General features: G+C 40.7%; 1 protein-coding gene across 1 annotated transcript in view; it reads left to right on the top strand.

The window, feature by feature from the left end:
- The first annotated feature begins 9,378 nt into the window (after nucleotides 1-9,378).
- LOC143809588 (cathepsin W-like) overlaps nucleotides 9,379-26,122 on the top strand; it is a 34,612-nt gene continuing 17,868 nt past the window's right edge. Inside the window, exons 1-8 of the mRNA XM_077292632.1 lie at nucleotides 9,379-9,442; nucleotides 9,586-9,640; nucleotides 15,565-15,678; nucleotides 19,833-19,966; nucleotides 22,349-22,442; nucleotides 23,073-23,153; nucleotides 24,025-24,141; nucleotides 25,663-25,727. Coding sequence (XP_077148747.1) covers nucleotides 9,440-9,442; nucleotides 9,586-9,640; nucleotides 15,565-15,678; nucleotides 19,833-19,966; nucleotides 22,349-22,442; nucleotides 23,073-23,153; nucleotides 24,025-24,141; nucleotides 25,663-25,727 — 663 coding nt within the window. The 5' untranslated portion in view covers nucleotides 9,379-9,439. The remainder of the gene's footprint in view (nucleotides 9,443-9,585; nucleotides 9,641-15,564; nucleotides 15,679-19,832; nucleotides 19,967-22,348; nucleotides 22,443-23,072; nucleotides 23,154-24,024; nucleotides 24,142-25,662; nucleotides 25,728-26,122) is intronic.

Below are 26,122 nucleotides of genomic sequence, written 5' to 3' on the forward strand. Positions count from 1 at the left end.
AGAGAGACACAACCAGACATGTCTGGTGGCGGCTTATCTTCGAGAAGCAATGCAAACATCAGTCCAAAATCGAACATACCGGATTGATATTTCTCCCCAACAATCAATTGTTCAAGGCCTTCTACACACATTAGAATGTCGCCTGAACCCGTTGATATCAAGGGGATCGGCCAACATTAGTCTAATGTGTATGAGGGGCTTAAGTCTCTACTTGGACGAAATGTGTCGTGGTATGAGCCAGTATTCCTCAACTCCAGTCCTCAATGTTCATCAACAGATCATGTTTTCAGACTTTTTTTCTGTATTGCACAGGTGATGGAATTATTACTAAGGAATAGTGATGAGCGAGCATACTCGTTGCTCGGGTTTTCCTGAGCATGCTCGGGTGGTCTCCTAGTATTTGTGAGTACTTGGAGATTTAGCTTTCGTTGATGCAGCTGCATGATTTACAGCTGCTAGCCAGCCTGAGTACATGTGGGGGTTGCCTGGTTGCTAGGGAATCAAGCATGTAATTAAGCTGTCTAGTAGCCACAAATCATGCAGCTGTGGCACGGAAAACTAAATCTCCGAGCAGTCACAAATACTCGGAGACCACCTGAGCGTGCTCAGGAAAACCCGAGCAACGAGTATACTTGCTCAACACTACTAAGGAACTCCTGAAAATTTGATACTTCTGGTAAAACTATAAAATGGAGAATATAGAATATCATTTTCAACCGCTTTTTTTTTTTTACTTCAAAAAGTTGCTAAAGTTCTCGATTGCTACCATTCTTCAAAAACAATGTCCAACTTTTTGCCATTTATTCTGCCCTTGCCACTTTTTAAAAATGGGTAGAAAGCTGCATAATTAATTCGATATATAAATTGTGACTTTTTTTTTTTAAATAATTGCTCTAAAGTTGCAATTCTCATTGTAACGGAGCCGTTATACTCGGACGAAGATTGCATTGCAATCCTCGGACTAGCTGTCGGCTCTCCTGACCTGAGCGTGGACGTATGTAATTCTACGCAGCCTTCAAGCCTTCACGTTCAGGTCAGAATAGCCGATGGCCAGTCCGAGGATTGCGATGCAAGTAATACGGTCATCTGACTGTTCCTTTAGCAGGGGGGAGGGGAAAAAGTAGAAAAATAGGTCTAGATAGAGGTGTTCTATTTACAGGTGCTCTAAATTTCTAACATCGTGCAACACTTTGGCATAAGCAAAGCTGACTTTAAAAATTCAGTTTTTGATAATGTTCCCTGCAATCTTTGCGATAACGTAAAAAAAAAAGATAAAATAAGGTAGAAAACACAAAACACCAAATAAATCTTTTTTTAAAATACACAGATACACAAGGTGTGCTATAAAGGTATAGAATCATTTTAGGTCAACAGTAAATCAAATTAAAAAAAAATGAAGATGAGTTTTTCTTTTTTGTTTTTGCTTGCCTCCCCATAAATATGAATGAATGAACATTAAACTTGTATTCTTTACATAAACCAAAACGGTTTGTGTAGAAATGATCTCATCTTACTACGTAGATGCAAAAATAAAAGAAGGGTGTTTATTCTGCAATCAAGGATCAAAAATAAAATAAATCTGTTAATAATTTCTAGACGGCGAGAACAACGTGGCCATCTGTAACTTTGGCCTCAATGCTTAAAGATAGAGCGTCTTTTGCACTCCGAATGTCTTTGTACTCTGAGCTTCATCTGACAACTAGACATTTTCTAGATGCTTAATCACAAAAACTGACAAAAACATGAGATATTGTTGATATCTGCTCGTCTACAATTACAATGTGTTATCTATTTTTCTACTTTTAGAAAAATGTTGCCTGATACAAGAATCATAAAATGGAACCTGAAGGTCACACAAATCTGTTAAATACTTTGTAATATTGCAAATGTTTTACTCAACGATATTTTCTTTGAAATATTTTTTATTGATTTTTCCAACACAAGATTACAAGGACAGCTTGAACTTTAAAGCATATTATAAAAAGGTGACTAACGGCGATAGTAGCAAAAATATCATGCAAGTCAAAAGACAGTGAAATCGTCAAAAGATTCCGATTTGGATTTACATCGGGGCCACGTTGGGTTGCATCCACAGATTAGCTGCTGGCCGGAGGAGCTGGGTTGCATCCACATATCAGCTGCTGGCCAGAGGAGCGAGCTTGAGGCAAGAGTAGTCAAACGAACCGCGGCAGAAACTGGAGGGATAGAATCAGGAGGCAAAAAAGACGGTTCATAGACAGACTGGCGGCGGGTCTCCCGACCTGAATGCAACAGTCTGATATACGCCTATGAGGCTGTCAAGTTTGAGTCACGAGATACCTGGCCAGGCTGTACATCATGGTCCCGACTGTGTTTCTTGGATGTCTGAATCCACTTTTAAATGCAGCCCCCCAGACCAGACTATGTAAAATAACACTGATACTTTAACAAACTCCCTAAATACAGACCCCGCAAAAAAACATACAGACTTCCCAGGCCAGGTACCCAAAACTAATATAGACTCCAGACCTCCCTTACTTTCTGTATTTTCCAGAATGCAAATTTCTGTAAAATTCAGGTAGAATTCAATTTCCCTTGAATAAATTTGCCCATCTCTACTAATTTGCTCTTTATTAGCAGCTTTAGTGTGTTGGTGCCTTATTTTCTTTACATTACATTTTGTGCCTCTTTTTAAATTGTTTTTCTTTTCTAAATATTTTTATTTTTATTTTTCCTCAACAGCTTATCATAATGTTATATATTCATGAAATGCACCTTTTTTTTTTTCTTGCGGCTTAATTTTCAGTTTGGTGATTTATTAGACAAACGTGAGTTTTTAACGGATTTGGGACTTTTGTTGCTGAAATGTCACAAAAACCTGTCCATGACAAAAAAGACAATTTTACATTTTTCACCGAATTCATGAACCGCGTGCACCATTTTGTGAATTTTTTTTTTGCAAAAATAATCAGTGAATGCAACAGGACATGAAATAGAAGAAAAAGTTAGTTCAAGAAATTGCAAATAATGAATCTGGTCCATGGTGTTCACTGTGCAGAAGCCATAGGGCATAAAATAAGTGCTGTGAATGCAAATAACAAATGGACATGTGATTTTTTTTCTTTTTTTTTCGAGCAAGTGTCTGTGCAATGTAAATATAAGCTGTGAAATTGGTTGGAACATATTTTCAACGGTTTGGTTTTCTCAGGGAGCAGAACAGCTGAAGGAATGTGAAGTAAACAGACCACGGCGTGGTGGGAATGTGAAGCCCTTGGGTCACTGAATGAGGCCCAGGCACCGCTTCTGAAGCTCTGAGTTAATTGTTTAGGAAGTCTTGGAATGTCTAGAACTTTCTAGTAGGAATCTTAAAGCAAGACTTGGGCTGACAGATTTGCTAACTCTGATTCCTGGCAACATCATGCGATGTTTACGAGGTTCCTCAAAATTAGAATATTTTTTAGAACAAATTAGAGAAACCAAATAACAAATAAGTTGCATTAAACCATGTGAAGACCAGCTGTGCAGGTCATCGTGCTGCCAATCTTTGTAGGTCATCACGTGCAGGTCATCGCAGTGCCATCCTGTGCCGGTCACCGTGTGCAGGTCATCGCAGTGCCATCCTGTGCCGGTCACCGTGTGCAGGTCATCGCAGTGCCATCCTGTGCCGGTCACCGTGTGCAGGTAATCACAGTGCCATCCTGTGCAGGTCATTGCAGTGCCATCCTGTGCAGGTCATTGCGTGCAGGTCTTCGCAGTGCTATCCTGTGCAGGTCATTGCGTGCAGGTCATCGCAGTGCTATCCTGTGCAGGTCATTGCAGTGCCATCCTGTGTCAGTCACCGTGTGCAGGTCATCGCAGTGCCATCCTGTGCAGGTCATTGCGTGCAGGTCACCACAGTGCTATCCTGTGCAGGTCATTGCGTGCAGGTCATCGGAGTGCCATCCTGTGCAGGTCATTGCAGTGCCATCCTGTGTCGGTCACCGTGTGCAGGTCATCGCAGTGCCATCCTGTGCAGGTCATTGCGTGCAGGTCATCGCAGTGCTATCCTGTGCAGGTCATTGCGTGCAGGTCACCGCAGTGCCATCCTGTGCAGATCATTGCGTGCAGGTCATCGCAGTGCCATCCTGTGCAGATCATTGCGTGCAGGTCACCGCAGTGCTATCCTGTGCAGGTCATTGCATGCAGGTCATCGCAGTGCTATCTTGTGCAGGTCATTGCGTGCAGGTCATCGCAGTGCTATCCTGTGCAGGTCATTGCGTGCAGGTCATCGCAGTGCCATCCTGTGCAGGTCATTGCGTGCAGGTCACCGCAGTGCTATCCTGTGCAGGTCATTGCATGCAGGTCATCGCAGTGCTATCTTGTGCAGGTCATTGCGTGCAGGTCATCGCAGTGCTATCCTGTGCAGGTCATCGCAGTGCTATCCTGTGCAGGTCATCGCAGTGCTATCCTGTGCAGGTCATTGCAGTGCCATCCTGTGCAGGTCATCGCAGTGCCATCCTGTGCAGGTCATTGCGTACAGGTCATCACAGTACTATCCTGTGCAGGTCATCACAGTGCCATCCTCAAGCTTTCAGAACCAGCTGGTATATAACATTTTCCTTGCTAATTGCTTTCTTCTGAAGTATGGATTTTTAATCTGCTTTATATATACAAATTATCTCTTCAGAGAAGAAGAGGACTAGAACTTTAGCACCACCTAATGGAAGCAGCAATCATAAAAGTTAATATCGACTCTTTAACAAGCTTTGCCATATGACTTAGGATAAAAGCCAAACCAGAATCTCAATTTGCAGACACAATTTCTGGGGGTGTTGCCCCTCATCAGTGCAAAGTGTGATATTTGATTTTGCTAGGTGAGAGGCTCTAGACTGGGGTCAAAGCGATAACATTTCTTCTCTTGCAGAGTGACAAGGCAGATCTCACTTGTTAGAATGAGGAGACTTATAAGCCATGTATGCTCCCCTGGGAAATTAAATATGCAAATCATCTTTTCAGAGAGGAAGAGCAGCTCAACTGAAAAACACTTGTGATGTCACAGCAGCTCAACTGAAAAAAAACACTTCTGATGTCACAGCAGCTCAACTAAAAAAAAAACACTTGTGATGTCACAGCAGCTCAACTGAAAAAAAACACTTGTGATGTCACAGCAGCTCAACTGAAAAAAAACACTTGTTGTGATGTCACAGCAGCTCAACTGAAAAAAAAACACTTGTGATGTCACAGCAGCTCAACTGAAAAAAAAACACTTGTGATGTCACAGAAGCTCAACTGAAAAAAAACACAGTTGTGATGTCACAGCAGTTTATCTTATGAAATAACAGGAAGGAGGGAAACTACCCATTAGCTGCAGGCATGCCACGCAATTTCCCAACTCATGCTAATTGTACAAGAAAAAAACTGGCCTTAAGGATGGCGCTTCCTATACTTCAGAAAAATCCTATAATCAATGGAAGCGAATGCCAAATATTCAAAAAATTATAAATACATCTTTATTAAGTAATCTCATTAAAAATAATACAACAGAGATACAAATGCATAAATTGTACCGCCATATGCAGGTAAATACTTAAGGTGCTTAATAGTCAAATCAATACATCATGTTCTTGCAGATTAAATATGTATAAAGTTTGTTGATTAAACGTAGATTATAGCGCTGAGCGGACAAACAATGAGAACAACGTATCTCCTAGCAACAAGATATACAACCCATAAAGTTGCAAAAAGTGCCTAGTGCATGTATAGCCGTTTATGGGTGTTCTGAAAAAGTGCTTAGTGCTTAATAATATTATTGCATAATGCAAGTAAAATTTGACACCCCTAGTTTATAGAACAGTGCATAAAGAATAGAGGGCAACCAAAATAAGTAGCAGCATAATATATAGCAAAAATAGAAGCCCCATGACAGAGTGCTTAGGTATAAAGAGTGGGGCGAGTATGTATAAATAAATACATGACCTGCATTTACGGTGCCTAAGCCACGCAATTTCCCAACTAAAGCTTTCTAACCACGGTAAAGTACCGTACATGTTTACTTTTGCTTAACTTTTTTTTTTTTTTTTTTAGAGAATTCCCTTTTTAAAAAAAAAAAAAAAAAAAAAGATTTTTAGAATCTTCATTATTTTGTTCTGTGGCGCCACCTTCAGTCCCAAAAAAATTACTGAACAAAATTAAGATTCAGCACTGGACGTAAAGATTCAGCGACGTACAGTGGATGTTTCACATTTTTATACATTTTTATTTATCATTTGTTTGAAATATCTTTACACCCAGCCACAAAACTTCTGTTACCTATGTATTGTGCTAAACCTGACAAATGATGTCATATAATATCCACACAATGTGATTCAATGTTGTGTATTTCATCTTACGCAACAGCCCTGTCCAATGCTCTCCCCTACCCTCCTCCGTAGCTACAACAACAAAAGCAAATAGCAAAAATAATACCATAGTATTTTTTTAATTTAATTTATTAGGTGAGGAAAAGTGTAAATATGTAGCGCCAGATAGAGCTTGTGTAGTAGCTCTCGTAGGGTATGTGCACAAGATGTCTTATTCAGGGGGATTGCACCTGAAAAAGCACTAAAAGGAAACGCCAAGAAGAATTCACGTTTGCATGACCATACTAAAACGACTTACTCTCAGGCTTCTAAAGCCACAAACTTGTTGACCTGACCATTCTGGCAACTTCCGCTTGGAATCCGCTCGCAATTAATACATACAATTAAAATTGACAAAAACGGTAAAGATATCAGAAAAAGACGTAACATGCAGAATATCCTTTCTGGCAGTACACTTGAGGCTGGACAAGACAGTATACTGCAGGCAAACTGGGAAAGTTCCTGCCACTGGTACAATCTTCTGACCTAGAATCCCATGGGGTCAGATCTCTAGGTATCTGCTTCTAAATGGGCAAAAGTGCAGTGTCCAAGTATCACTGAAACTTTTTCCCGATGTGCGTCAGCTTGGAGAACTTCCAGCAATGCTCTCAAAATTTCTACCACCACCTCCACCAGGGTTCTTCCTAAAAGTGATGACACCTTTTGAGCCTACACCGCTATCAGCTGCTGCGTTATCTGCTCGTGAGCTGACCTCTGTAAAAGCAGATCTGCCCCTGGAAGATTGTAATCTTTTGGCCATCCATCAGGTCCACTCTATAACGCTGCCACCACCACCCTCCTCCACTGAGGACATCATATTTACCTCTTTTTCACCTTGATCTGGTTCACAGGTCCTGTCCAACACACAATCATCATCATAGTCGTTAAATCTTACTGCCACATTTCTCAACCTGTGAAATATCATAGGCTCCTTGCCCTCTGTTATGATTCCCACCTCTAAATTCTTCCCTAGTGTCACTACGTCCATGAATGTCAGTGCCCCTTCCACCAGCAACACAGCTATGTGTTTCTGTCTTGTCCCACTCCTCCACCAATTGATCCTCCTCTGCTTTCTCCAAGTCCAAATGCTGACTGATCTTATCTAGCTCATCAACAGGAACACTATCTTGACTAGTAGCTTCTTTAGCACCCAAAGTCCTGTTAGGTCTTTGAAAAGATGGCTCCTCCTCAGGATGGGTCAAACTACACAATAGAAATGCCAATACTGAAATGAACTGTGCTTGCGCTGAACACTGGCTTAACATCCCGGTGTCAGTCCCGGAGTCAGCGTAAGGGCGCAGTCAGGTGGCTGTATTAATCCTGCGAGGATCACATCGCAATCCTTGGACTGGCCGGCGACTCTCCTGACCTGAGCGTGACAGCATGTATTTCTATGCATCGATTATGCTCGGATCAGGAGAGCCAATGGACAGTCTGAGGATTGCGATGCAATCCTCATGGGAGTAATAAGGCCATTTCACTGTGCCCTTAGAGGCAATGTCATCCTACTATGACTGAGATGAATGGTGACCCATTCTGCCCACCCACAATGTTTATTTTTCTTTTGCAAAGATATCCCTATTGGACGTCAGAGAAATCTGTGTCCTGTGTCTCTTACTACAAGCTGGATAGCTGGTGCCGACAGTGCTGCTACCCACATTCTTACTCACACATGATGTGGGTCAGGGGATTCCTTTACCCTGTCTATTGCTACTTTTTCTTGTACCTGACATTTTTAAATGAAGCACCACTGAGTCTAAATTTGTTATAGAGTGTTGTGCCTTTCTCTCCTTCTCTTTTTCTTTCACCTTCTCTCCCCTCTTCTCTCCATTCTCCTCCCTAACTCTCTCCTATCCACATTCCCCACAAAATGGCAGCAGAACTTCCTGCTTGGGCTTTTATACTGGCTATGAGTCATTATTGTAACTTATGACCTAAAGTCCATCTGATTGGCTGCCTGTGCTATAGGATGGGATAACTGCAAGGCATTATGGGGGAACCAAAGTCATGTGATCCTTCTCCATCTTTCTATCTGTAACATGTCAGTGGCCATTTTAGGCAACTCATCTGAAATGAATATAAAGAATAATGAATCATTCAAATTCGCAAACGCAGACCAATTCTGAAAAAAAACTAATTTCCTGTCAGAAGTGTGGAGCCAAAAACTAGGATCTCCTCATTTTGGGCCTGGGCTCCTTTGTGGATGTGGCACAAACCTGGATAGACTCAACAAGCTTTAAAAGACATAGGGCCCAATTCATAATAGTTTTTTGGCATGAATACCTCTCAATTAGTGACTTTTTGATTTACGACAAATTTATCAATTGATTTAAAAGGTCTCAAAATTTGGCACAATCCTACTCCAGTCCCTCCCCTATTGTGATTGTAAATAATGAAAATAAGAAGACAATATGAAGAGTAACCACTACTGACAGATCTATACGAATTTAGTGCAATGTAGTGCACACAAATAGTGCAATGTAAAACACAAAATGAAATCAATAGTAAAGAGATAAGGATGCATTACAGTCAGACATACCCAAAAATAAAATGTGTCACCACTTTCCCCGACGCGCGTTTTGACCTTACATCATCTGGCCATTGTCTTTGCATTGTCTTCTTATCTTCATTATTTTGTGTCTGTCATCGACCGCCTCTTGCTTTCATTGCTTCTTGATTTTCATTTTTATTGAGTATAGCTTAATAAAACATTTTTTGTCTCTGTAAATTTGGATGATTTTTGTATATTATGCAGTACCACAGATAGCATTTTAGGCTGTGAATTGGTTCGCTATTCTCCATTTATGGTCATATGGTCATTTTACAGATCTAGACAATGGAACATAATTATCTTTTTATACCTGAACCGCTTGTTTCTTTCACATGTTGGGCTCTTGGTGTTTCCACTTAATGTGGTTTCTTTTAGAAATAGGCATTCACTTTCACATTCACTAAGCAATATAAAACCATTATCACTTTGATTCTCCCCCAGATTGTAAATTAGATGACTGAAGATGTATTTTATCTTTGGACTCTGTGCTCTAGCTGTTATTTTTTCAGAATCGGGTTCTGCAAATTTTGAAATGGTGATTACCAACTTTACCAATACTTATGGAAAATTGTCATAATGCAATTTTTATATTTTTGCTTGACATAAAGACTATAATTCCATAGTATCTGATGAATTCTACCCATACATCTGTTGACCTCTGCTGTTATTTCATTTCAGATGCAATTTTCTAAATTTATGCAAAAATTTAGGAAGATTTACAAAAGTTCCCAAGGTAAGATGTATGGTACAGTGCCATAGTAAAAATGGGTGCAGAGGCTCTGGCGTTTCCCCCATATGTGGAAATCTGTATTCTAACTGATTTGTGGTGGCTTAGAGGACCTTTTCTAAATTTTGCATTGGAGCTCAGTTATAAGTTGCATCTTTTTTTGGTTCATTATTGGATATCACTTGTGGAGTACATGCTTGAAACTTAATGACTTGGATATTCAATGTGTTTAATAGTCAATTTTTCTACTTCTGTTACAGCAAAAAAGTTCAAATCAGGTTGAAAAGAACTTAATTCTGCCACTGTTTTTTTTAGTTTTATTTTTCTGCTGTTTATTATACAGTGAAAATGCCACAGGTCAGTGTGATTATGGCAATACCCAGCTTACATAGTTTTACATTTTTCTTATTTTGGAGGTTTTAAAATATTCAGAACTTTGTAAAAAAAAATTGTGCTGTCATTTTTTTACTTTTTTCTTTCTCCAGCAATTGAACTTTGCAAGGGTTTTGATTATTATTGTTTGCCAGTGGTTTGAATTATATATATATATACAGTGCCTACAAGTAGTATTCAACCCCCTGCAGATTTAGCAGGTTTAATAAGATGCAAATAAGTTAGAGCCTTCAAACTTCAAACAAGAGCAGGATTTATTAACAGATGCATAAATCTTACAAACCAAAAAGTTTTGTTGCTCAGTTAAATTTTTATAAATTTTAAACATAAAAGTGTGGGTCAATTATTATTCAACCCCTAGGTTTAATATTTTGTGGAATAACCTTTGTTTGCAATTACAGCTAATAATCGTCTTTTATAAGACCTGATCAGGCCGGCACAGGTCTCTGGAGTTATCTTGGCCCACTCCTCCATGCAGATCTTCTCCAAGTTATCTAGGTTCTTTGGGTGTCTCATGTGGACTTTAATCTTGAGCTCCTTCCACAAGTTTTCAATTGGGTTAAGGTCAGGAGACTGACTAGGCCACTGCAACACCTTGATTTTTTGCCTCTTGAACCAGGCCTTGGTTTTCTTGGCTGTGTGCTTTGGGTCGTTGTCTTGTTGGAAGATGAAATGACGACCCATCTTAAGATCCTTGATGGAGGAGCGGAGGTTCTTTGCCAAAATCTCCAGGTAGGCCGTGCTATCCATCTTCCCATGGATGCGGACCAGATGGCCAGGCCCCTTGGCTGAGAAACAGCCCCACAGCATGATGCTGCCACCACCATGCTTGACTGTAGGGATGGTATTCTTGGGGTCGTATGCAGTGCCATCCAGTCTCCAAACGTCACGTGTGTGGTTGGCACCAAATATCTCGATCTTGGTCTCATCAGACCAGAGAACATTGAACCAGTCAGTCTCAGAGTCCTCCAAGTGATCATGAGCAAACTGTAGACGAGCCTTGACATGACGCTTTGAAAGTAAAGGTACCTTACGGGCTCGTCTGGAACGGAGACCATTGCGGTGGAGTACGTTACTTATGGTATTGACTGAAACCAATGTCCCCACTGCCATGAGATCTTCCCGGAGCTCCTTCCTTGTTGTCCTTGGGTTAGCCTTGACTCTTCGGACAAGCCTGGCCTCGGCACGGGAGGAAACTTTCAAAGGCTGTCCAGGCCGTGGAAGGCTAACAGTAGTTCCATAAGCCTTCCACTTCCGGATGATGCTCCCAACAGTGGAGACAGGTAGGCCCAACTCCTTGGAAAGGGTTTTGTACCCCTTGCCAGCCTTGTGACCCTCCACGATCTTGTCTCTGATGGCCTTGGAATGCTCCTTTGTCTTTCCCATGTTGACCATGTTTGAGTGCTGTTCACAAGTTTGGGGAGGGTCTTAAATAGTCAGAAGGCTGGAAAAAGAGATAACTAATCCAAACATGTGAAGCTCATTGTTCTTTGTGCCTGAACTACTTCTTAATACTTTAGGGGAACCAAACAGAATTCTGGGGGGTTGAGGGGTTGAATAATAAATGACCCTCTGAAAACACTTTTCACAATTTAAAAAAATAAATAAACAAAGAAATAACATTCTTTTTTGCTGCAGTGCATTTCACACTTCCAGGCTGATCTACAGTCCAAATGTCACAATGCCAAGTTAATTCCAAATGTGTAAACCTGCTAAATCTGCAGGGGGTTGAATACTACTTGTAGGCACTGTATATATATATATATATATATATATATATATATATATATATATATATTTTAGTTTGTAGAAAAATAAGAGCTAAACCCAATTTGTTTAGGTTGAAATGGAGCCGTGGTGATGTGGACCCTCCCTTACAAATTATATTTTAATATGTAGCTGGTTTTATGTTTATTACAATTGATTCATAGTGAAACCACAGTTCTAACCAGTTATACACATCATTGAGCATTTTTCATTTTCGGTGGAAAATTTTATAAGTGAAATTGCACTCTTCAAGGGTACTTTCACATTTTTATGTTGACCTTTTGCAAAGAAAGCAAAATGTAAACCCCATCCCCACCTTGCATTTAATATGTGGCCCTCAATCCTTTTACTGAGCTATTTTTTTTAGATTTATGCTCCTGCAATTTTTATTTTTGCCCTGTTTTCATTAAATTCAAGTCATGTCGCTTACTGATCAGGTAAATTCCAGACCCTCATGAGTTGTAATGTAAGAAAATAGAGCAGAAAAATTAAACGTAAGTGGCTTTAAACATGTGTTTATCGACAAATTAAGGAAATAACAATGGAAAAAAACATGTAAAACCTTATACATGCAAGGTATAACTATTACATACTAAGGCCGGCGTCACACTAGGCGTAAGACAATACGGTCCGTTTTTTACGGCCGTAATACGCAGAAAAGTCCCCAAAAATAGTGGTCCGTATGTCATCCGTAGGCAGGGTGTGTCAGCGTATTTTGCGCATGGCATCCTCCGTATGTAATCCGTATGGCATCCGTACTGCGATATTTTCTCGCAGGCTTGCAAAACCGACATCTAATGGATTTATGTGCTCAAATGTTCGTTAAAACATATATACAGTATATATATATATATATATATATATATATATATGTCATTGAGACATATACCGCAGCTCAATGTAAGTACAGATCACCCAGCTTTCCTTTCAGCACCCGGGGATTACAGGCACGAGCGAGTGCTTTAGCGCAGCTCCTGGCTGTAAAATGATTTAACCCCTTCAGAAGGATTTACATCGTGGGACCTGACAGATCCTCGGATGGTATGTATATTGTGGGTTTATTATTTTGCCAAGCGAGGGTCTTCAGGTGGATTGAGAGAGCAATAAAATATTAAAACAACCGGTGTGTTTATTTCATTAAATTAATTTTTAATAATGTGTGTGTGTGTTTTATTAACCATTTCGTACTATTGGATTAATAATGGATAGGTGACATAATTGACGCCTCTCCATTATTAACCTGGCTTAATGTCACCTTACAATAGCAAGGTGACATTAACCCTTCATTACCCCATATCCCACCGCTACACGGGAGTGGGAAGAGAGTGGCCAAGTGCCAGAATAGGCGCATCTTCCAGATGTGCCTTTTCTGGGGTGGCTGGGGGCAGATGTTTGTAGCCAGGGGGGGCCAATAACCATGGACCCTCTCTAGGCTATTAATATCTGCCCTCAGTCACTGGCTTTACCATTCTGGCGGAGAAAATTGCGCGGGAGCCCACGCCAATTTTTTCCGCCATTTAACCCTTTATTTTAGCAGCTACAGCAACCAAATTTTGCACATACACAATACTAACATTAGTAGTGTGGAATATGCAAAAAAAGGGGGATATGAGATGGTTTACTGTATGTAACCATGTCTCATATCATGTCGGGTTTGTGCAGGAGAAATGAAAAGCCGGCAATTGAATTACCGGCTTTTCACATATATCGCGCTGAATTAAATATAAATACAGAATATACACTCACCGGCCACTTTATTAGGTACACCATGCTAGTAACGGGTTGGACCCCCTTTTGCCTTCAGAACTGCCTCAATTCTTCGTGGCATAGATTCAACAAGGTGCTGGAAGCATTCCTCAGAGATTTTGGTCCATATTGACATGATGGCATCACACAGTTGCCGCAGATTTGTCGGCTGCACATCCCAAAGATGCTCCATACAAGGCAGGATGGATCCATGCTTTCATGTTGTTTACGCCAAATTCTGACCCTACCATCCGAATGTCGCAGCAGAAATCGAGACTCATCAGACCAAGCAACGTTTTTCCAATCTTCTACTGTCCAATTTCGATGAGCTTGTACAAATTGTAGCCTCAGTTTCCTGTTCTTAGCTGAAAGGAGTGGTACCCGGTGTGGTCTTCTGCTGCTGTAGCCCATATGCCTCAAAGTTCGACGCACTGTGCGTTCAGAGATGCTCTTAGGCCTACCTTGGTTGTAACGGGTGGCGATTTGAGTCACTGTTGCCTTTCTATCAGCTCGAACCAGTCTGCCCATTCTCCTCTGACCTCTGGCATCAACAAGGCATTTCCGCCCACAGAACTGCCGCTCACTGGATTTTTTTTCTTTTTCGGACCATTCTCTGTAAACCCTAGAGATGGTTGTGCGTGAAAATCCCAGTAGATCAGCAGTTTCTGAAATACTCAGACCAGCCCTTCTGGCACCAACAACCATGCCACGTTCAAAGGCACTCAAATCACCTTTCTTCCCCATACTGATGCTCGGTTTGAACTGCAGGAGATTGTCTTGACCATGTCTACATGCCTAAATGCACTGAGTTGCCGCCATGTGATTGGCTGATTAGAAATTAAGTGTTAACAAGAAGTTGGACAGGTGTACCTAATAAAGTGGCCGGTGAGTGTATATATATACTGTATATATGTTTTAACGAACATTTGAGCCCATAAATCCATTGGATGTCGGTTTTGCAAGCCTGCGAGAAAATATTGCAGTACGGATGCCATACGGACTATATACGGAGGATGCCATGCGCAAAATACGCTGACACACCCTGCCTACGGATGACATACGGACCACTATTTTGGGAACATTTCTCCGTATTACGGCCGTATTACGGCCGTAAAAACACGGACCGTATTGTCTTACGCTGAGTGTGACGCCGGCCTAATAGTTAAGTTACTAAATTAGCTGATAGTAAAAAAGTTGCTAAAAAAACATGCCAACAAATTGGGCTGTAGGGTTAAAATATATCTTTATTCTTTGGTCTTTGCTAAAAACGTACACATGGTTTCTGCCAGCAAGTGCACGCAGGAAAGTTAAACAATTTGGATTTATATAGCTCTATTTTAAAGGGGTTCCTCATTACATGGGCTGTCCTTTTTTTAAAATGAAGTAGACCCCCTTGTACAATAAAAATACCAGTTCCAGTGATGTTGGCGTCGGGTCTGCCAGTGTCTCTGTGGAATTGATATATACCAATATTGCCAGTGCAGGAGTAAACACTGACCTGATGGTTCCATGGAGGCCTGAGCTAGATGCTGGACCAGGATAGAGCAAATATTGGAAGTAAGCTCTAGCTAAAGCTGTCAATTTTCTAATTTAAAGGGGGTCTGCAGCACAAATTGATTATTCAAACCAAGTATAGGTTCTCGGTGTACCCTGGGGATGGCCAAGCAGTTCAATACATCAACTGTTACTGCTCAATTAATCAAGGAGATCTGGTGTAAAAACCCATAAAAAGTGGTAAATCTTTTGCCCTAAAATTTTGCTACTTTTGACTTATAACACCGAGCTTTGCCAAAGTGAGCAAAGATGAAGCAGAACAGGATACGGCAAAGTCTGCCAGACAAACTCTTCACAATTTACACCACAAGAATGCAAGCTGGAGTAATGTATCTGACAAGAGCACATGGCAGTTTTAAGATGCACCAAATTCATGAAGAGGCATTTCTTAATGCATTTGGCACATCTTACTCCAACAATTCATCAAATCAACTTATGCAAATCTCTAATTGATTTATTTCTGTTCACAGAGTACGAGTACAGACTGTCTGTATTTTCCAAAAACATGAAGGAAGCAGAACGTTTACAAAGAGAAGAACTGGGAACAGCCCAATATGGGGTGACACAGTTCAGTGACCTCACAGGTATGCTATCATCAAGGGCCAGACAGGCAATCTGGCAATTCTGGCAAATGCCAGAAGGGCCTGTCTGGTCATGGGCTGCCTTCTCTGCTACGTTGTTAACAGAATCAGTGTTCTCAAGATACCCATACTGTTAAGAGTTGTGATGGCGCACAAAGTTGCTGACTCCGTCACTTACCCCAGCAGGCCACGGGTATCATTAGAAATATTGGTCTTGTAGAAAATCTTCCTTTCCTCCATCCAGGGTAATATTAGTAATATACCCCATCTGGTTCATGGGGATGGGGACAACATGGGCCTGTGTGATTTCAAATTCCAGGACTGAATTTCAGCCCTTTGGTTAGATTTGAACCAATAACCCGAGCAATGGAAACCTACAATGCTAACCTGTTGGAACAATGTTTATTATTGCACATATTACAACTACTATGTACTACTGTTTATTGGTGCATGAGGCTCTGTCTCCAACAATAGTGTTATATTGTCAATAATACATTGTCTAAAAATAAAAAAAAAAGTGTACCAGGACGTCCTCGCTCACTGTTCACACTGTGTGTAGCTGGAGCACATTCTGCTTTCACTTTACAAGCTGGCAGACGAGATGCTAAGATCCCGAGCTGTAAGAAATACCAGTTGTAAGCCGCGTTATCTTTGTTCATGAATAAATATATCTTCACTGTTGAACAGCTGGACTGTACACAGATTAATCCACTGCCAACATAACCCCCCAGCCACCGTGCTGTCCAAGAGCTGTTTACTGGCTAAGTCATGAAAATGACTTCCAACACCTATGAGAAGGTTGTGAAAAGAGAAACTAGTTCCCATTGCAGCCACTCTCTTCAATTTTTAAATTGTGCTTGAGAGGTGGAATCTCAGCGTGCTCTGTCCGAGTTGAACCCATGACTTCAACGACATTACTAACCACTGAGCCACCATGCTGCTCAGGAGATTATTTATAGGTAGGTTATCAATATGACTACCAGCAATGGCAAGATCATGAAAAAGAAAGCTAGATGCCCAAGGCATCAAATCACTTAATTGTTTTTAATTACTGAAGTGTACCTGAGAGGTGGAATCTCATTATTGTTGGTCAGAGTTGAACCAATCACTCCAGTGCTAATCACTGAGCCACTGTACTAGCTGGCAACAGCCACTGTATTACCCGGCAACTGTCACTGTGCTACACTATAAGCATCACCCAGCCACCACCATGCATCACTGTAGGAAATAAGCTCCCACTATGCTTCACTGTAGACATCCCCAAGCCCCCCGCCATGCTTCACTGTAGGCAGGGTGTTCCTTTCAGTGTATGCTTCATTTTCCCTCCTCCAAACAGCACATAATGACACTGACACTTGGGTTACAGCATAATGACACTAACACTTTGGGTACAGGGTAATGACACTGATACCTTGAATAGGGAGTAATGATGCTGACAATTACAGAACAGAATAATTACACACTGATTCTTGGGATATATGATAATTACCCTCAAACTTGGGGTTCTCCTCTTTCTGGCTGGATGTTCATCTAGTTCTCATCATTAGTGATGGGTAAGCACTAAAATGCTCAGGTCGAGCAATTTGGAATGCTCGGGTGCTCGACCCGAGCAACGAGCCAAATGTAAGTCTATGGGAAACTCGAGCATTTTTCCGGTGACACCCCCCCAGCGGTCTGAAGAGGGACTAGAAATTGCAGAAATCTATGGGTACAGTGCTCAAATGACATGGGAACAGCTTGGGAAGACCCCTGGAAGCATTTCTGACTCCCAGGTCACTGCTGTGAACAATGCTGTCAGAGCCTTATGCCACTTTTACAGACTCACAATAAAACATACAAAAACGAAACCAAAATGGATTTTCCTGGGAAATATGGTAAGGAGCATCTTTTCCAGGGTAATGACTTGTATATAAGGCAAAATAAATAACCAAAAACAAAAATTCTTCTCCACACCTTGGGCTATGTTCACACATAGCGTTTTTTGATACGTTTTTGAACTTTAGCATTGCTTTCAACCAAGACAAATGCATTCACTGGGAAATGTAATTTTAACATTTCACAACCTTATTTGGCCATGTGGTGTGTGACACATTATCAGACACATCCTGTTTCATTTATGATGGAGGGACTCTGAAAGTCACAGATCCTATTTTTATAGGGCCATCAGGCGGCCTTTAGTATTCTTATAAGGCCAGCAGTCAGCCCTCACTATTCTTAGAGAGCTATCAGCCGGCTATGCTTTGTTGTTCCCATTATTAAACAGTGGGTCTCCTATACTGTTATTGCGTATGCAGTGAGTGGCAGGGCTGCCCAAAATTTGGACGCACCCCAATACTCCTTTGAAGAGACGTACAGGAGGGCTTCCTAAAAGCAATGTTCCCAATATTAGGAAGTGGGTCTCCCATACTGTTTGCCTATGCAGAAAATGCAAGGGCTGCCAAAAATTTGGAGGCACTCCAATGCCCCTTTGCAGAGTTGAACCCAGGACACCAGCATTGGAAAGCAGCAGCGCTAACCACTGGGCCATTATGATGCCTGAGAGCTAAGCTCTGGGTAAGTCATCAATATGACTCCCGGCACCTATGGCAAGGTCAGGAAAAATAGACATAGCTGCCCAACACATCTAACCAATCTGTTCATTGATTTCAATTTCTAAAGTGAGGTGGAACATTGCTTTTCTAACTTGGAGATCTACCAGGACATTAGTAGGGCTACGAGAACAGTCACACGCAGATCCTCATACCTTTCTGCCAAATAAGAATACTCAGCCCTTAAAATGGTACATGGGAGATGAAAAGACTTACAGAAATTGCATTACGGCCCCATGAAGAATTAATATCTAAAATCTTGTAAGCCCAATAATGCTACTTGTAATGTTTTTTATTTGTTTAGCACATTTATGGAGAACTCTGCAAGATTTCTAATTAGACACGACCCAGTTGCTTCCAAGACAAATTGATTTAATCTCGAATATCACAAAAAAATTGGATTCGGCAAAATCTGACTTTTTTTTGTATTCCAAATCCCATGGATCCATCAAAGTGACACCATTTGAGATGGAGGTAAAATTAAAACAAAAAAAAGAATACTCACCTCTCCCTAGACTTCCGTGCAGCTCTCTGTTTGATCATTCCTGTATGGTCTTCACTGAGGTCACAAGTCTTCTTCACTCCACGGGTCTCAAAAGGTTTTGACATTGCAAGGCTTATTGAGTACCATGACATGTGAATGAAGACTGGGCCATGAAGATGGGTGAACAAGATGATTGCTGGGGATAAGGGAGTATTTATTTTTTCACCCTAAGTTTTAGCCCCTGGAAACTCGAATTAGGGTAAGACACGTTGGATTCGTAAAGAATAAATTTGATGCAAATCAAATTTCCTGGCAAAATTCGATAAATCTGCCAAATTGAAAAGTCATCATATTTGTTTCACTACTTCTGGTACATTGATTCCATGTGGTAGGGACAGTGTCGTAGATCCTGATTGAGTTTATGAAGGGTTAAATGAACATAATTTTAGTGAGTTGTCATCTCACCGTTTTACCGTGGTGCTGCAGGCGAATTTTCCCAACCGAACATCTTCAATGGATATAAAGCCTCAAGGTTTGCATCTACGAGCCTGGGAGAAATCCCATATTCATTTCTTAAAACCTAAGGAAAAGCTCAGGCAAAACATTAAGGAATATGCACATAATGTGAAACCCATTATCTATAGGAAAAACAAAATAGACAAACAAAAAGGAAACAAAATAACTTTAGCTACAGAAATCTCAGCACAATGATAAAAATCACTCATTGAAAGCCATCTTGCAAGCACCAGGTGGAGCTAGAGAATCGATATGTAATGCTATTCCTTGCGTAACACCATAAATAGTATTTAAAGGGAATCTGTCAGAAGGTTTTTGCTATGTAAACTGTGTGTAGCATAAAGTAGGGACAGAAATTCTGATTCCAGTGATGTGTACTTACTAAGCTGTATGCTGCTATGTCAATAAAATCAGTGTTTTATCACCAAGAGATTATCACTACAAGACTAGCTGCCTTGTGTCATCTAGTCAACGAGCCCTGTGTAATCCTGATCACTGATTGGCAGCTTTCTGCCTATGCCCAGTGTACAGTGTTAGAATAAAATGCCCTCTCGATTCTATTCTAACAGCTGAAGAATTCAGGACTAATAGCTTGAATGTTGCTATGAAATTACCCCACATCAAGCAAAAAACAGCAGTAACTACATTTCCACGAGATAAAGACTGGAGAAAAAATGGTGTCATTTCTGAAGTTAAAAATCAGGTAAGAATTCAAAACTTATATTATGGAAATGTCATATACAGTACTATAATAAAAGTATATTTCAAAGTTTCATAGGTTTTAAGGATTTACTTCTTTACTATATCCCTTGTTGTGATCTTGATACCTTTGAACAGTTTGAGGATTATCTTCAGGATGTAGAAGTGTTAATTACTATATATATATATATATATATATATATATATATATATATATATATATATATACACACACATATATATATATATATATATATATATATATATACTATGATTATTCCGAGTGAAATAAAAAGGATGCGTAGGTTAATTTGGATGGGTATATTGGGTATATTAGTCAGACGACTGTATAAATCGGCCCGAGATAGGACTGCAATGCACGGACTGGCCAGCAGCTCTCTCGACAGGAGCATGATAGTTTATGAGGCTGTCACACTCGGGTCGGGAAACCGCCGGCCAGTCCGTGCACTGTGGTCCTATCTTGGTCCGATTTATATTCTCATCAGACTTCGCCCTTAATAGGATTAATAATACCACATTACATTATAAATCCCTTATGGCTTTTTATGATTGTCACTAATCAGCCATAGTCTAGATAGAACTGCATGGTTTTTCAGTGCTCTAGAATAACGACTGTATGGCACCCACACCCAACAGTGAGGCATGAAAAGCCCCCACAAGAGAAGGCAGAAATGGTATTTTGCGGCTTCTGCCACCTCAGTCTCTTTATACAGTGTCCATATGAGCTCTGTGCCTATAATGATAGCTGCAGACCGTTTTACCTAGTAACTGGGGCTGCTATGTTGTACTTTTCTTAAACCCAATTTTGCCTGGACAATATTTCATTTTTTTAATTTCGTTTTTGATATCCTTCTTATAAGAGCAATAACTTTTTCATTTTCTCGTTAACATATCCATTCGAGGGCTTGTTTTTTTTGTGGGACATGTTGCAGTTCAATATTCAGATCATGTATCCCAACAGGTTGGTGGCATGTCCTGCATACAGATGTGTCGGTATGCTAAGCGACATTAGTAGTGTAAAAGCGTAAAAGAAATGCAGTAAGGTACACAGGGCGGTAGTCATGGGCGAGTGGCTTCTGTTCTCCCTCACCCTGGCACCCCACAAATAAACAATGTCCCAATTCTCCTGTAATATAAGTGTGGTGCATAAAACTCACGTTTTGGTCTCAGGCCTACGCTGTCACCGGTTCTTCAACTTCAGGAACCGCCGCATACACATCAGGGGACACCCATTTCGTTTGATAAAAGACAAGATAACTTATCTGTCCATTTTCATCATATTGAAGCAAGCAATCTTTTCCATTCTCAAGGTCCATAACACAGCACGTTTTTATTTCTGCTGTTCGCTCGCCCTGAGCTATCCCTTTCCTCACTGGCATCTCCAGTCCCTGGGATATTCTATCTGGCTCCGCAGCTTCCATGAGTCCTGTCTGAACTCCCATATGTGATGCCCCATCCAGCTTCCTCTCATAGGAAGATAGTAAGGCACACTTCTCAGTGCCCTGGTTGGGCCGTAGGAGCCGGATGTTCCAGGAATATTCACTGAAGTTTGTGGCTGACGTTCTCATGTTGTTAAACAGCCCATGCCCTTTGTGCCCTCCAGTCCTCTGGCCTTGAACTACTGCTATCTCTCCTCTCAAGCTAATCTCTCATTTTATCTAAAGCAGGAAGTGCTCACCTTATTAACTAACTCTTCCCATGTTGGGGCTGTTCCCGAATGTTTAACTGTTTCTATCCTGTGCATCTTACTTCCTACTTCCTGTATCTAATGTTCCCACAACTGCACCTTTCCCTTTCCTAACCTATGCCTGATGCTCTAGCTATACCTATGTCCTATACGTAACCCTAGGTATTCCCTATATGTTACACATAAGGAACGTTATACATTTATCACATTACAACACATTAACTGTGCACCTTCATGCCTATAAGGTTCTATGCACAATAAAACCACATTACTCATGAACGTTATCTTCAGGGCAAGAGGCATATGACTGTCCCTGTCACACCCTTACAAGTGTCCATTTTTTTGTCTTTTAACATTAGAAACTAAGGTCTCAATTTACATCTTCCCACTCTGGTTTTTGTACTTTCTCAAAGTGACTAATGTAGGATTCTACTGTACATTATTCTTGGTCGGGATGAAGAGGAAATGAGCTTTCAACTTCCGCAGATTCTCAGACAAACCATTGTTCGAAGGGTCCACTGTTGGGGTCTCAGGGCACAAGTTGAGGTTTTTATCGTCTAAGCCAGATGTTATCGTACTTCTTTTTTTTTTTACCAGTTCTCCAACTGGAAAGAAACAACCAAATACTCCTACAAAACTGTAACTTTCCTGTGTAAATCTCCCCTTCATGCTTTTCAGGGAAATTGTAATTCATGCTGGGCTTTTGCCGCAGTTGGCAATATTGAAGCACAATGGGGGATTCAAGGATGTCCGAGGAACTTATCAGTCCAACGTAAGTGTCTCTTTGAGATGAGCTAACTATAATCATATGCTGAGGTTCCCCTATAACTTTATGGACTCGTTTGTGCCAATGTTTGCCCGGGATATGTGTGGGTCCTGCAGCTCCAAGCAGTGGCGGTCTGAGGTACCTATTGTCCACCTGCACAAGTGACTCTGGGCAACCAAATATTACCCATTCATTTTTAGGCATCTAGCCATGACAGGTCTGGGAACCATCTTTTAGGCCCTCGGCTGTAATGGCAAAATAGACGTACAGGTTGGATAAAATTTAGTAAAAGGGCTAGGTTGCTGAGGGGTGAAGACACAAGACTGAGCCTACTCCACTAAAACATGGCTCTGCGTCAAGAATAATCAATTTCTGGAAAGCCAAGTTTCTTCATACGTTTAGGCTTAGGCTGAGATTATTCTGTAGTCAGAGACTTACTTTTGTATATTTTTTTGGTGCCCGGAAAGGACCCTTTGTACATTTTTTTAGATCAAGATATAAAATACTTCCATGGACCGTGAGCCCATGTGCCCCAGACGGTGCTATTTTTAAGTTATTCGTATGATGTTAAAATAAAACATGATTTTATCAGTTTTATCACTTAGTTTGACTTTCTTTTATTCTCTTTTATTTTAGAGGTTATGGACTGTGGTCCTTGTGATGATGGTTGCAGGGGAGGATTCACATGGGATGCGTATATAGCTGTGCAAATGCAAGGTACAGTAAAAGAAACTTCATTTCCAATTTTTACCATCTATACATTCAGACACTCTAAAATAAATCTGTCAGCTAAAAAGCTAATCTATCAGTAGGATCAACCCTCCTAAGCCATCTATATGGCCATGTAGGTCATAGGAGGATGAATAAAATGATACCTTGATATCTGTGATCCGACTTCTTTTTCCAGAGAAATCCATGGTTTTCTTAATATGTAAATGAGCTGTTAAGATCTATGGGCTGGACATAGATCTCCCCAGAAATCTGCCTCCCGTGCTTATTTTAAATGAAAAGGGCTGTCACCAGTGTGAGACACGTAGTTCAGGAGAGCAAACTGTCAGTCATTACATGTCTCACACTGGTAACTCTCCCTTTTATTTAAAATAAGTTCTGAAGGCAGATTCGCAGGTAGATCTATGTCTGGCCCATAGATCTTAACAGCTCATTTACATATTAAGAAAAAACATGGATTTCTCTGGAATAAAACATTGGATTGCAGATTTCAAGGTATCATTTTATTCACCTTTCGATACCTATATGCCCATATAGACGGCTTAGGAGGGTTGATCCTAATGATACAAAGATCGGTAGTTAGTTCTCCAAGATGCTTGGAATAACCTCCATGCCAAGTTTCTTCAAAAACTGAGTGCAAATTTACATAGAAAAAATGGTGAAGGCAAAGGGTCTTCAAACCAAATATTGATGTGATTGTTAGATTTCCATTTTGTTCATTCACCTTTCATTTTGGTTATTGATCAAAATAAACCATTATCATTTCTACTAGTAAAATAATTCTTACTTTGCAGTATTTTTTCCACACCTGCCTAAAATTTTTGCCTAGTACTATATATTTGATTTCTTTTTTTTTAAGGCGGTCTAGTCTCTGAAGAGAAATATAAATATGAAGCTGTGAGGAAGGACTGCAGAAAAGGCTTGTCACCTGCCGCGTGGATTCATGATTTTCAGATGCTTCCAAAAAATGAAACTGGTAAGAATGCTTACGTCAGGATTCTATCATCGAAAAGCCAAGTCAAAATTTTTTTTTTCATAAATAAACGGTGTTCATCGTAATCCATTGGGATTCATAATTTGACTTATAAGCACAGCGTTGTAGTTTTGGTTATTTCTAAAGTCTGAAAATTTACATAATAAAGGACATTTGACACTTAAGAGGAACCCATCAAGACTGGTATTTTATATACCACTCTCGTTCCAGAGTCTGCTGGAGTGAGAAGTTCCAAATTCATGGTGCATCTGTAAAATGGCGAGGGTCAGTAGCCGTGGGCGAGGCACTCGTCTGTGGTGCCCAGGCACGTTACATGAAAATGGGGGTCCTGGCTGGGTGTGCGGGCTTGTGCTGTGAGGGCGTTACATCGGTGAAGGCCGCGAGCAACCAATGTTGTTGGTTCGACAGGACCAGGTGTTTCATAGTTTTTTGAGAGAGACCACCATCCCAAAAAAACCCACCATCCCAAAAAAACTTTTTACTGAACGGTAACTTGACAAATATTATATACAAGGGATAGCGGGTACACAATCTTATGGACGTTTCCTTAATAGTTTGAAGCATTCTTCCACACAGTATCCTACCTCAGTAGTTTCCTTCAGGGCTCTCTATGTCCACTGTTTCTCCCTACTTTACTAAAACCCATCTTTAATGCTACAGTCCTGATCAACAAGTCATATACTTCAATGGTTCCGCGTCCTATTTTTTCCACTACTGGCGCCCTGAATCTACCTCTTGGGACTCTTCTCTAGTCCCAGTCCCATTTAGACCCGTTACCTTCCAGCATTACAAGCCTGGCTAGGCGTACTTTCCCTAGGACCCATCTCCGGAAAGCCACTCAGTCTCTCTGCCACTTACTCCCAGCATGTCAATATCCCTCTTCCTTGGTCTCCTCTCATTTAGGGTCACCCCTGAATGCAGCACTGTTCACTTAGGACATTTTTGGTCCTCTTCCCGAGCACTCCAAACTCTGACTTCCTAGCAGCAAGAAGTCACTTTTTCTTACACTAGCCCCTCCCGCTTATGGGCTAGTCCCAACTATTAACTCTCAACTTACCCATACATTACCAACATCATAAACATATTTACCGCATAACACTTATTTATATTACATCACGATTCAATTAACACTTATCACATTACACAATATTTACAAAATATGCAGGACACAATTCACAAGACATAATACACAATAAAATTTATTTCTTCAAGGGGGGAAACGCGGTCAGTCTGTCCATACCCTTACAAATCTTTCATCTGAACAAGCTCCAGAGTCAGAAATGTACTCTAGTTATTGACTGGATTACATGTGTTGTGAAACTCACACCATGTTTGTGGCATAAATTATAGTGATGGCCCGTGTCTCTCTGCTAAACTACACCCAGTTTTTAAAAAGTTTTCAGAGCTGGCACAAAAATGCCCAGATTACTTATTGGTCAATATTCTGTGCTTTCAACTAGATAGATTGATAGATATTAATTACGGTATGCCTTTATTTTCCAGTAATGACTTCTTATGTTGGTAATGACGGCACATTAACAGTTACAATAAACAATGCTTTACTACAGGTAAGTGTTGAGTATATATATATATATATATATATATATATATATAGTATATATACACTCACTGGCCACTTTATTAGGTACACCTGTCCAACTTCTTGTTAACACTTAATTTCTAATCAGCCAATCACATGGCGGCAACTCAGTGCATTTAGGCATGTAGACATGGTCAAGACAATCTCCTGCAGTTCAAACCGAGCATCAGTATGGGGAAGAAAGGTGATTTGAGTGCCTTTGAACGTGGCATGGTTGTTGGTGCCAGAAGGGCTGGTCTGAGTATTTCAGAAACTGCTGATCTACTGGGATTTTCACGCACAACCATCTCTAGGGTTTACAGAGAATGGTCCGAAAAAGAAAAAAAATCCAGTGAGCGGCAGTTCTGTGGGCGGAAATGCCTT

The sequence above is a fragment of the Ranitomeya variabilis genome, chromosome 2, assembly GCF_051348905.1.
Source record: "Ranitomeya variabilis isolate aRanVar5 chromosome 2, aRanVar5.hap1, whole genome shotgun sequence".
In the NCBI taxonomy this organism is placed as follows: domain Eukaryota; kingdom Metazoa; phylum Chordata; class Amphibia; order Anura; family Dendrobatidae; genus Ranitomeya; species Ranitomeya variabilis.